Raw genomic sequence first — 14,889 nt, 5'->3', positions numbered from 1 at the left:
TGCCCCCCTCGGCTTATACTCGAGTCATCGCCGTCTGCCTGCCCGATCAGCGTGTCGAGCAGACAGACGGCGACCATTCTACTATTTGAAAGCCGCGCCTCCCTCTCTGTGATAGGCGGAACACTCAATTTCCCAGCAGTCAGTGTTCCGCCTATCACGGACATCCGCTCATTCTCATACTATGGACGAGGATGAGAGGATGTCCGTGATAGGCGGAACACTGACTGCTGGGAAATTGAGTGTTCCGCCTATCACAGAGAGGGAGGCGCGGCTTTTGAACAGAGGAATGGCCGCCGTCTGCCAGGAGGAGAGCGTGGCACACAGAGGCTGCAGATTGGCACAGGTAGGCAGGGATGGACGGACAGCACAGCGACGGACGGGACACAGGGACGGACGGGACACAGGGATGTCTCACCCTCGGCTTATACACGAGTCAATAAGTTTCCCAGTTTTTTTGGGGTAAATTGGGGGCCTCGGCTTATATTCGGGTCGGCCTATACTCGAGTATATACGGTACCTGTTTTTGTGTATTTAATATATATATATATATATATATATATATATATATATATATATATATATATATATATATATATATATATATATATATATATACACACACACACATACATATATAAATTATATATATATTTTTCAATATATACACTGTCACCTGTATTATATTTCATTTCTCATAATTTTTTATTAATGATATGTATATACTTGTATATTCTTGAATGGGTTCTTCACGGATTTTCACATTTAATCATCTTTTGGTATTTGGTTATTAAGCACAGCTCATTTTTTCAGTTGCTAATAGGCACAGTGGCAGTGTTTGGCACAGTGGCCGCAATTGATGGCACAGTGGCAGCATTTGAGGGCACAGTGGCGGCGTTTGATGGCACAGTGGCAGCGATTTATGGGCACAGTGTCTGCAATTGATGATTTTTTTTTTTTTTAAATTTTGAGCACCAGCTGCCACCGATCCACAGCATACCTGTACCTGCTCTTCCTGCTACCTTCTGCTGCTCAGCAATCCAGTCTGGTCCTGCTACTCATCAGCTACCTCTACCGCTACCAGGGCTGCTGTTAGAAATCACGGGGCCCCATACAGCTTACCTAACAGGGCCCCCCTAAAAACTATCAATATTTTCACTAAAAATACACAAAAATTATCATTAGTGGACACAAACACAGCATAACTTAAAAACGTATGTGGGGGAACAGAAGGATACAGTCGAGGGGGGGGGGGCAGGATGGCATGGTACAGTAGTTAGGACAGTACAGTACAGGGAGTCACAGAAGAAGGGGTACAGGAAGGTATGGTACAGGGGGGGCAGGAGGGCACAGTATGGGTGGGGAGGGAACAGTAAGTCAGTAAGTGGTTACGAGGGTGTAGTACAGGGGGAGGGTAAGTGGACCCAGTACAGGGGGCAGAAGGGTACAGTATAGGGAATAGTGTAGGAACAGTAACGTATTATACGGACTCCTGAAGAAGAGCTGTGCAGGGAAGCTGACATTGCAAATTCTGACAGGCTGCCACTGGGCTAAATCTACAAATGGAAGACCAACTTCCCCTCTACCTTCCCCTCCAGAGTTTCTGGCTTTCTTCTGGTGCTTTGCAGGGGTTAAGGAAGAACCCCAAGGCGGGGCATCTTGTTAATGCTGCTGCTTGTGTGGGTGGGATGTGTACTGTGCCAATCACATAGGATGAATAGGAGCGGAGAGTAAGCAGGGATTGGCGCGGTACACATCCCACCCACACAAGCAGCAGCAGTAATAGGTTGCTGCACTTCAGGGTTCTTCCGTAACCCTGAATAAAATGGGGGGTGGTGGAGATGGGAATCGTGGGGTGAGGAAGGAGGAGGGGGGTGGAGGTGGGTTGGAGATGGGGCATGGGCAGAGAAGAACTGGAGTGAGACTGGGGGAATTCTTGTCTGTATAGGGATAAAAAAGGAGGAGGATTTGTAATAGAATGAGGGAAGGAGGGGAGGCATATGGATGGGGGTGGAGGGGACTGGAGAGGGATGGCAGGGATCAGTGGTGTAACTAGAACCTTCAGGGCCCTGATGCAAGAAACCATGGCGGGCCCCCCCGACCTCCGGACAGGGCCCTTTTCTCCGAGCCCGATGGTGGAACACCAGGGCCCAGTCCTAAGTGGGTGGCTGCATATAAAGGAACCGATTTCTGCATTCCCCCCCCCCGCTTCTCCTCCTCTCCCACCCACAGGCATTCAGTGGCTGCAGGAGGAAAATTCACACACATATAAACCAGTGGCAGCTGGTGCTCAAAATTTTTAGGGGGGTGCAAGCAAACTGAAAAATTCAGAAAAAAACATAAATTACAGCCACTGTGCCCATCAATTGCAGCCACTGTACCATCAAACGCCACCACTGTGCCATCAAATGTCATCACTGTGCCCATCAAACTCTGCCGCTGTGCCATCAAATGCCACCAGTGTGCCCATCAAATGCTGCCACTGTGCCCATCAAGCTCTGCCACTGTGCCCATCAAGCTCTGCCACTGTGGCCATCAAATGGCGCCACTGTGCACATCAAATGCTGTTGATGTGTCCATCAAATGCTGCCACTGTGAATTCCCACCGCCTGCTCTCTGTCTGCCTGCCACTTACCCTGTCTTGGTGGGGCAGCGGGTAACGGCCATGAGCGGGGTCCTCCATGCATCTCCTGCCATCCTCATCTCCCGTACTCTCCTCCTAATAGGCGTCCAATAGCTGCGCTTATCATTTCAGCCAATCAGGTGACGGGTAACAGACCCGCACACCTGATTGGTGGAGAGGCGGTTCAGTGTTAGGAAAGTGAATATTAATTCACTTTTCTAACACACCTGGGTAGACTGTGAGCGTCAAGCATGGTGCTCGCAATTAACCTATTTGGAAGCCTATTAGAGCCCATGGCTCTAATCAGGTGCTGCAAAAACACCCCCCGCTGTTGTAATTCAGGCGCCCGGCACCTGGCGGTACCTGTGCGCCCTTTTGGATGCACCGCCACTGATAAACACATGCACATTCACATACATACATATGCATACATGCACACTCACATACATGCGCACCCACACATGCATACATACACATACATATATGAACACACACACACATACAAGCATGCTCACACACACACATGCATGCTTACACACACACATACATACAAGCATGCTCACACACACACATACAAGCATGCTCACACACACACACACATGCATGCTTACACACACACATACATACAAGCATGCTCACACACACATACACACACACACGCATGCTCACACACACACACATACAAGCATGCTCACACATACATGCATGCTCACACGCACACACACACACACACATGCATGCTTACACACACACATACATAGAAGCATGCTCACACACACACATACAAGCATGCTCACACACACATGCATGCTTACACACACATACATACAAGCATGCTCACACACACACACACACACACACATACAAGCATGCTCACACACACATACACACACACACGCATGCTCACACACACACATACAAGCATGCTCACACATACATGCATGCTCACACGCACACACACACACACACATACATGCATGCTCACATGCACACACACACACACATACATGCATGCTCACACGCACACATACACATACAAGCATGCTCACACATACATGCATGCTCACACGGACACATACACATACAAGCATGCTCACACATACATGCATGCTCACACGCACACACACACATACATGCATGCTCACACGCACACATACACATACAAGCATGCTCACACATACATGCATGCTCACACGCACACACACACATACATGCTTGCTCACACACACACACATACAAGCATGCTCACACATACATGCATGCTCACATGCACACACACACATACATGCATGCTCACACACACATACATGCATGCTCACACACACATACATGCATGCTCACACGCACACATACACATACAAGCATGCTCACACATACGTGCATGCTCACACGCACACACACACATACATGCATGCTCACACGCACACACATACATGCATGCTCACACGCACACATACACATACATGCATGCTCACACGCACACATACAAGCATGCTGTGTGTGCGTGTGAGCATGCATGTATGTGTGAGCATGCTTGTATGTCTATGTGTGCACACACACACACACATATACAAGCATGCTCACACACACACATACATGCTCACACATACATGCATGCTCACACACACACATACATGCATGCTCACACACACGCACACACACATACAAGCATGCTCACACGCACACACACACATACATGCATGCCCACATGCACACATACACATACAAGCATGCTCACACATACATGCATGCTCACACGCACACACACACACATACATGCATGCTCACACACACATACATGCATGCTCACACACACACACACACACACACACACACACACACACACACACACACACACACACACACACACAAGCATGCTCACACATACATGCATGCTCACATGCACACACACACATACATACATGCTCACACGCACACATACACATACAAGCATGCTCACACATACATGTATGCTCACACGCACACACACACATACATGCTCACACGCACACATACACATACAAGCATGCTCACATGCACACATACACATACAAGCATGCTCACACATACATGCATGCTCACATGCACACACACACATACATGCATGCTCACACACACATACATGCATGCTCACACGCACACATACACATACAAGCATGCTCACACATACGTGCATGCTCACACGCACACACACACATACATGCATGCTCACACGCACACACACACATACATGCATGCTCACACGCACACATACACATACATGCATGCTCACACGCACACGCACACATACAAGCATGCTCACACACACACATATACAAGCATGCTCACACACACACACATACATGCATGCTCACACACACACATACATGCATGCTCACACACACACACATACAAGCATGCTCACACGCACACACACACATACATGCATGCCCACATGCACACATACACATACAAGCATGCTCACACATACATGCATGCTCACACGCACACACACACATACATGCATGCTCACACACACATACATGCATGCTCACACACACACACACAAGCATGCTCACACATACATGCATGTTCACACGCACACACACACATACATGCATGCTCACACGCACACATACACATACAAGCATGCTCACACATACATGTATGCTCACACGCACACACACACATACATGCTCACACGCACACATACACATACAAGCATTCTCACACGCACACATACACATACATGCATGCTCACATGCACACACACACATACATGCATGCTCACACACACATACATGCATGCTCACACGCACACATACACATACAAGCATGCTCACACATACGTGCATGCTCACATGCACACACACACATACATGCATGCTCACACGCACACACACACATACATGCATGCTCACACGCACACATACACATACATGCATGCTCACACGCACACGCACACATACAAGCATGCTCACACACACACATATACATGCTCACATGCACACATACACATACAAGCATGCTCACACATACATGCATGCTCACACGCACACACACACATACATGCATGCTCACACACACACATACATGCATGCTCACACACACGCACACACACATACAAGCATGCTCACACGCACACACACACACATACATGCATGCCCACATGCACACATACACATACAAGCATGCTCACACATACATATACACACGCCCACATACACATACAAGCATGCTCACACATACATGCATGCTCACACGCACACACACACATACATGCATGCTCACACACACACATACATGCATGCTCTCACACACGCACACACACATACAAGCATGCTCACACGCACACACACACATACATGCATGCCCACATGCACACATACACATACAAGCATGCTCACACATACATGCATGCTCACACGCACACACACACATACATGCATGCTCACACATACATGCATGCTCACACGCACACACACACATACATGCATGCTCACACGCACACATACACATACAAGCATGCTCACACATACATGTATGCTCACACGCACACACACACATACATGCTCACACACACACATACACATACAAGCATGCTCACACATACATGCATGCTCACACGCACACACACACATACATGCATGCTCACACACACACCCACATACAAGCATGCTCACACATACATGCATGCTCACATGCACACACACACACACACACACATACACACACACACACACACACACATACATGCATGCTCACACGCACACACACACATACATGCATGCTCACACGCACACATACAAGCATGCTCACACATACATGCATGCTCAAATGAACACACACACATACATGCATGCTCACACGCACACATACACATACAAGCATGCTCACACATACATGCATGCTCACACGCACACACACACATACATGCATGCTCACACACAGACACATACATGCATGCTCACACAGACGCACACACACATACAAGCATGCTCACACGCACACACACACACATACATGCATGCCCACATGCACACATACACATACAAGCATGCTCACACATACATATACACACGCCCACATACACATACAAGCATGCTCACACATACATGCATGCTCACATGCACACACACACATACATGCATGCTCACACACACACACATACATGCATGCTCACACACACACATACATGCATGCTCTCACACACGCACACACACATACAAGCATGCTCACACGCACACACACACATACATGCATGCCCACATGCACACATACACATACAAGCATGCTCACACATACATGCATGCTCACACGCACACACACACATACATGCATGCTCACACATACATGCATGCTCACACGCACACACACACATACATGCATGCTCACACACACACACAAGCATGCTCACACATACATGCATGCTCACACGCACACACACACATACATGCATGCTCACACGCACACATACACATACAAGCATGCTCACACATACATGTATGCTCACACGCACACACACACATACATGCTCACACGCACACATACAAGCATGCTCACACATACATGCATGCTCACACGCACACACACACATACATGCATGCTCACACACACACACACATACAAGCATGCTCACACATACATGCATGCTCACATGCACACACACACACACACACACATACATGCATGCTCACACGCACACACACACATACATGCATGCTCACACGCACACATACAAGCATGCTCACACATACATGCATGCTCACATGAACACACACACATACATGCATGCTCACACGCACACATACACATACAAGCATGCTCACACATACATGCATGCTCACACGCACACACACACACACATGCATGCTCACACGTACACATACACATAAATGCATGCTCACATGCACACACACACATACAAGCATGCTCACACACACACACACGCATGCTCACACACACACACACACACATATACAAGCATGCTCACACACATACATGCATGCTCACACGCACACACACACATACATGTATGGTCACATGCACACACACATACAAGCATGCTCACACATACATGCATGCTCACACACACACACACATACATGCATGCTCACACACATATACATGCATGCTCACACGCACACATACAAGCATGCTCCTACATACATGCATGCTCACACGCACACACACACACACATACATGCATGCACACACACACACACACACACACACACACATACATGCATGCTCACACGCACACACACACATACATGCCTGCTCACACGCACACATACACATACAAGCATGTTCACACATACATGCATGCTCACACGCACACACACACACACACACACACACGCATGCTCACACACACACATATACAAGCATGCTCACATACATACATGCATACACACACACATACATGCATGCTCACACACACATACACACACACACACATACATGCATGCTCACACACACATATAAAGACAAATACAGTAGATAGTCTTATAAAAAAAAAAAACGACAGACATTTACCTTTGCTTTTACTGCCGGGTACTGCACTCTAGGGGGAGACAAAGAGCACACAATGTGCTTTTACTTAGGCTAATGTGAGGAGCTCTGTGCACAGTGCCGATTTCAGTTCGGCTGATGATCGGGGAGCTCCTGTCAGCCTCCCCTCCTATCAAAGAGTACAGGGGGCCCCCTGCAGCAAGGGGCCCGGTCGCCATGGCGATCTTGGCGACCCCTATAATTCTGCCACTGGCAGGGATGAGCATGGGGAATACTGTTGGCTGGTGAGGAATAGACAAAGTATAATAAAAGCAAATAGGCTGTCTGTTAGGGAGGGGTATAGGGTGAGATTCCATTAACTAGTAAAGATTCAGTGTTGGGGGTGTGCAGGGTGGGGGATTCCAGCCAGTTATAGTGTTTGTGTATGAGTGGGGCACACACCTGTGTGAAGGTGAAGTGTCTGCAGAGAAGAAGACTGGGAGGGGAAGGGGATTGAGGGACTATTGTTTGTAATCTGGACGGTTGGAGAAAAGGCTAAAAATGAGCAGGGAGTGAACAGTGATGGTTAAAAACATGTGGGAGAAGAGCCCTGTGACAGGCAGAGATGGGTCTGTGTGAGAATGAAATGAAAGCAGGACAAGATAGTGGCTGAGGCGGGAGGAAGATGTAGGGAGGGAGACATACATTAGGACAGCTGGACACAAGATATATTACAGAACTGACCTGAGAACCAGCCAAAGCGAGGGGAACTTGTTACCAGAGTACTACTGGGGGCAGTGGGATGAATTTTCTAGCCCCCCCCCCATGCACCAAGGACCCCTGGGCACAGTGGCGTAACTATAACCTTCAGGGCCCCGATGCAAGAAACCATGAAGGGCCCCCCTGAACCCCAGCCAGGGCCTTTCCCTCCGAGTCCGGCGGTGGAACTCCAGGGCATGGTCACAGGTATGACCTTTGTGAGCCCTGTAGTTCCACCACTGGCATCAGTAGTTTTTCTTATTATTTTTAATTTTTATTTTTAGGTGCCCCATCCGGCTGGGGAGAACAGACATCGGACTGAGCGGCAATGCATGGAGCAGGAGAGGGGTACTCTGAGGAGCCGGCCGAGGACACAGGTCATGCGGGGAATGCACAACTAAAGAGCAGCCAGTGTGATAGTCAAGCATGGAGCTCTGCTAGTCACTCTCCACCTCCAGCCACCCATGTGCATGGTGTACTGGTACCCCTAGCTGCTTATGCTGCTGCCGGCCATATGTAGAGGGGGCTGCATGGGCCCCCTGCAGCACAGGGCCCGGTTGCGGTCGCGAATGCTGCACCCCCTATAGTTACGCCCCTGCCTGGGCAGTTCTCAGAGGTGCCTGTGTCTTAAGACAGCCTCAGGAAGGGGCCGTAAATGACATATCCACCGGCACTTCCCCCGCTCTCAGTGTCCTGACACATCTTTCTGTTTTCCACGAGAGAAAAACAGGCAGCGCTGCTTTCAGATGCATCTAGAAGCTGAAAACCAACAGGAGGGAGAGAAATCGGATTTCAGCTGCTAGATGGATCCTTTCTGTATTTGTCAATCGGCACCGATCTGCCTCCTATCCGGGCCCCTGTGTGTGTGCGGGGCCCTGTACAGAAGGACCGGTGGCCCTGACCGCTACCAACGGAGGACTTGGCAGGCACTCTTACCTCACAGTGCTCTCACAGCCACTAATGGCAACTCCAGTGGTCCTTGAGCCAGGGGTTGTACGAGAGATCTCCCTCTACTTGTCAGGCTCTCCCAGATGGTACATAAAACAACTTTACTATAACACTCTTACACTCGGTGGAAGACACATAAGGAAGAAAGGTCCTCTATGTTCTATGGCTCTATGTTATGTCATTCTGGCCAAATTTTGATTCAGGGTCACACATGTCCAAAATTCGACCATCTCGTAATTTTGGGTTAAACTTGCTAACTAAGTTTTACCCTATTTAAGATGGCGGAGTGTTGGATTCACCCTTTTAACCAATCAGGGTCAAGCAGAGGATTGAGCTTCTCTCGGGTTCTCACTGCAATAAATCATTGCTGGTCAATAACTTCACTCCTACACGATGGGGTCGGGACTGTTGCCTGGTACTTTCCAAATTTTTTGGAACTTTTCCCTAATCCCACCCACGTATCTCTCATAAACAAGGCAATAAATTCCATGACACCGTCACATTAAAAAAATAACTGAATTAGTAAAATAATATGAGAAGTTGAAATGTAAAACATCTGCCAGAAGCCCTCATCCCTTTCTTTACATCTGGTAGATGTCCGGCTTAACTGTTCCCTATCCTGATACCCACACACACTGTTTATTTTTTTTACTTTTTATAGTAAAAGTATTTTTATAATTATTACTTTTTTTCTAAAGGAAATTGCCTATTTTGCCCCCTGATAAATCCGACACTGGACAGGATGACCCCAATCTATAATGCCACGTACACACGACCGGACTTTTTGACAGCAAAGGTCTGACGGAATGAGTTCGTTGGACAATTCGATTGTGTTTGGGCTGCAACAGACCTTTGCTTGCCAAAAATCTGGCAGACTTTAGAAATAGAACATGTTTTAAATTTTCCCACCGAAACTCCGCCGGACCGAGAAATCTGTTCATCTGTATGCTAGTCCGACGGACAAAAACCGACGCTAGGGCAGCTATTGGCTACTGGCTATGAACTTCCTTATTCTCGTCCGGTTGTACGTCATCACGCTCGAATCCATCGGACTTTGGCGTAATTGTGTGTGTCCAAGTTTGTTCATTCGGAAAGTCAACTGGAACCCCGCCGAAAGTCCGTCGGAAGACTGTCGGACCTAGTTCCTCGAAAAGTCCAGTTGTGTGTACGTGGCATACCACCCTAATACATGGAACACAACATGATCTCCATACTCACCAATACCTTCTCTTTTGAGCAGTTTCCTGAATATGGGATTTAAGATGAGCCAATATTCCCGTATCTCCTCACTGACCGGGTTTGTGATCCTGACCCGGAATCTCCTCTCGGCGTCGTCTCTCTGCACACTGGGGATAATCAGCGTCCTATTGTCATCTATCAGCCGGTATCTTTCAGGGATCGGCTCCCCGTCCACCTCCCAGGTCACAGCACTCTCTTCTCCAGAGAACTGGACGCTCACAGCGACCTCCTCACCCAACCGGCTGAAGTTACTGGTGATGTTGGAGATGAGAACCGGATCTGGAATTATCAGAAGATGGACAGTCACTATCAGAAATCAGTCATAGGTCACCAGCATAGAACCCAGATACATGGTATAAACACAAGAGGTCGACCGATATATCAGCTGATATTTGGCCATTTTTGATAAATCGGCCGATTAATAGCAAAATTAGGCTGATATTTAACACAGACCGCTGTTCCTCCTCCCTTTTCCACACTCAGCGCGGTGCTTGATGCTTGCCAGAGCCGCTGAGTATGTGAAACTGACATGTAAGGCTGCTTTCACACTGGGGCGGTATTCAAGCGTTACAGCGCTAAAAATAGCGCCTGTGTAGCGCCTGAAAAAAACCGGCCCCTTTCACTCCAGTGTGAAAGCCGGAGGGCTTTCACACTGGAGCGATGCGCTGGCAGGACGGTGAAAAAAGTCCTGCTAGCCGCATCTTTGGAGCGGTGAAGGAGCGGTGTATTCACCGCTCCTAAACCGCTCCTACCCATTGAAATCAATGGGACACCGTGGCAATACCGCCGGCAAAGCGCCGCTGCAGCGGCGCTTTGCGGGCGGGTTTAACCCTTTTTCGGCCGCTAGCGGGGGTTAAAACCACCCTGCTAGCGCCCGCAGACTGCCGCTAAAACGACGGTAAAGCGCCGCTAAAAATAGCAGCACTTTACAGCCGACGCCGCTCCCGCCCCAGTGTGAAAGCAGCCTAACAGAGAGGAGAGAGAGAGGATCTGTCAGAATTGAGCTTGATGTCAAGGGTGGGCTTGACCCGGCCAGGTCGGGCGGAACTCAGCAGCTATCAAACACCAGCCAATGGGATGGAATATGGGTGGGCCGCTACATGAATGTGGTCCCGCCCCTTTTCTTAAGCAGCCCAATTATTGGCTGGTGTTTGATATCTGCTGGGTCCCGCCAACCCTGGCCATTAAGACCAATTCTGACAGCTCCGCTCTCCTCTCCGTTACTTGTCAGTATCACACACAGTTACACTCGGCTCAGTGTGAAACCTGACAGTGCCAACCAATGCCACCCAGTGCCACCCACCAGTGCCAACCAGTGCCACTGCCAGTGACAACCAGTGCCACCTGCCAGTGCCTGCCGGTGCCACCTGCCAGTGCCAACCAGTGCCACCTGCCAATGCCTACCAGTGCCACCTGCCACCACCAACCAGTGCCACTGCCAATCAGTGCCACCGCCAATCAGTGCCAACCAGTGCCACCATCAATCAGTACCAACCAGTGCCACCTGCCAAATCAGTGTCATCTGTCAGTGCCACCTGCCACAGCCAATCAGTGCCATGTGCCAACCAATGCCACCTACCAGTATCAAGCAGTGCCATCTTCTCAGTTCCAAACTAGTACCACCAGTGCCATCTGTCAGTTCCAAACCAGTGCCACCTGCCAGTGCCAACCAGAGCCATCTGCCAGTTCCAAACCAGTACCACCCACCAATGCCACCAGCCAGTGCCAACCAGTGCCATCTGCCAGTGCCAACCAGTGCCACCTTCCAGTGCCACCTGCCACCGCCAACCAGTGCCACCTGCCAGTGACAACCAGTGCCACTTGCCAGTGCCACCTACCAGTGCTACTTGCCACTGCCAACCAGTGCCACCTGGCAGTGCCACAGCCAATCAGTGCCACTTGCCAGTGCCAAACAGTGCCACCTGCCAGTGCCAATAGTTCCACCTTGCAGTGTCATCTGCCAGTTCCAAACCAGTGCCACCTGCCAATGCCTGCCAGTGCCACTGCCAATCAGTGCCACTGCCATCTATCAGTGCTAATCAGTGCCACCTGCCACTGCCAATCAGTGCCACGTGCCAGCACCACCTGACAGTGACAACCAATGCCACCTACCAATGCCAACCAGTGCCATCTGTCAGTTCCAAACCAGTGCCCCCAACCAGTGCCACCTGCCAGTGCCAACCAGTGACACTGACAATCAGTGCCACCTTCCAGTGCCAATAGGGCCACCTGCCAGTGCCAATAGTGCCATCTGCCAGTGCAAAACCAGTGTCACCTGCCAATGCTTGCCAGTGCCAACTAGTGCCACCTGCCAGTTCCAAACCAGTGCCACCTGCCAGTGCCAACCAGTGACACTGACAATCAGTGCCACCTGCCAGTGCCAATAGGGCCACCTGCCAGTGCCAATAGTGCCATCTGCCAGTGCAAAACCAGTGTCACCTGCCAATGCTTGCCAGTGCCAACTAGTGCCACCTGCCAGTGCCAACTAGTGCCACCTGCCAGTGCCAACCAGTGCCACTGGAAATCTGTGCCAACCAGTGCCACTGCCAATCAGTGCCATCTGTCAGTAAAAATCACTGCCACCTGCCTATCAGTGCCACATGCCAGCGCCAGCTGCCACTGCCAACTGCCAGTGCCAACCAATGGAAACTGCCAGTGCCAACCAGTGACATTTGTCAGTTCCAAACCAGTGCCACCAACCAGTGCCATGTGCCAACCAGTGCCACCTGCCAGTGCCAACCAGTGCCATCTGTCAGTTCCAAACCAGTGCCACCAACCAGTGCCATGTGCCAACCAGTGCCACCTGCCAGTGCCAACCAGTGCCATCTGTCAGTTCCAAACCAGTGCCACCTGCCAGTGCCAACCAATGCCATCTGTCAGTTTCAAGCCAGTGCCACCTGCCAGTGCCAACCAGTGCCATCTGTCAGTTCCAAACCAGTGCCACCAACCAGTGCCACCTGCCAGTGCCAGCCAATGCCACCTGCCTAAGCCAACTAGTGCCACCTGCCAGAGCCAACCAGTGCCATCTGTACTGAGGACATCAAGTGTGTGGTAGAGTGACAGGAGCAAGCAGGAAAGAGTGGAGTGGTTGAGGGTTTTTTTAAAATCGGCCACAAAAATCGGCATCATATCGGCCGCCCCAATTTCTAAATATTGGCATCGGCCAGAGAAAAACCCATATCGGTCGACCTCTAATAAATAATAACACATACAAATAAATGGGACAGTAAGCAGCTAATTTACATTATTTCCAGACAATAAATTGAATAAATACACTAAGGCCGCATACACACGAGAGGATTGTCCGTCCAACTTAGTCCGTTGAAACGTGTTTCAGCGGACAGTCCGCTCGTGTGTGGGCTTCAGCTGACTTTTTCAGCGGACAGTCTGGCGGACTAAGGCCGCGTACACACGGGCGGACTGTTCGCCCAACTTTGTTCGTCAAACAGTTTGACAAACAGTCCGCTCAAAATTAGCATGAACGGACTTGACTACACACGATGAACGAACAGTCCGCTGAAACCGTGCGCGATGACGTGAACGGCACGTATGACGGGACTAGAAAAACGACGTCCTATACACTGCAATGCAACCTTCGGCGTGTAAATTCTTTCTGAGCATGCGCGAGACTTAGTTTGACGAACAAGCCTACACACGAGCGGACTGTCCGCTCAAACCAAGTTTCAGCGGACAGTTTTACGGAAATTCCGAAAAACTTTGTTCGTCAGACAGTCCGCTGAAACTGTCCGCTGAAGCCCACACACGAGCGGACTGTCCGCTGAAACACTGTTCAGCGGACAAAGTTGGGCGAACAGTCCGCCCGTGTGTACGCGGCCTTAGTCTTTCGGAAT

General features: G+C 49.6%; 1 protein-coding gene across 2 annotated transcripts in view; it reads right to left on the bottom strand.

Annotated features, from left to right (window-relative positions):
* Positions 1 to 14,889, bottom strand: part of LOC143981650 (uncharacterized) — a 125,564-nt gene that overhangs the window by 28,542 nt on the left and 82,133 nt on the right. For both annotated transcript variants that reach the window (XM_077479644.1, XM_077479645.1), the window contains exon 3: positions 11,018 to 11,317. In XM_077479644.1, coding sequence (XP_077335770.1) covers positions 11,018 to 11,317 — 300 coding nt within the window. The remainder of the gene's footprint in view (positions 1 to 11,017; positions 11,318 to 14,889) is intronic.

Source organism: Lithobates pipiens, unplaced genomic scaffold, assembly GCF_037356315.1.
Source record: "Lithobates pipiens isolate NorthernLeopardFrog02 unplaced genomic scaffold, aLitPip1_a1.2 Scaffold_16, whole genome shotgun sequence".
Taxonomy (NCBI): Eukaryota; Metazoa; Chordata; class Amphibia; order Anura; family Ranidae; genus Lithobates; species Lithobates pipiens.
The sequence above is the reverse complement of the archived record's forward strand: the minus strand, read 5'-3'. Positions and strand labels throughout refer to the sequence as shown.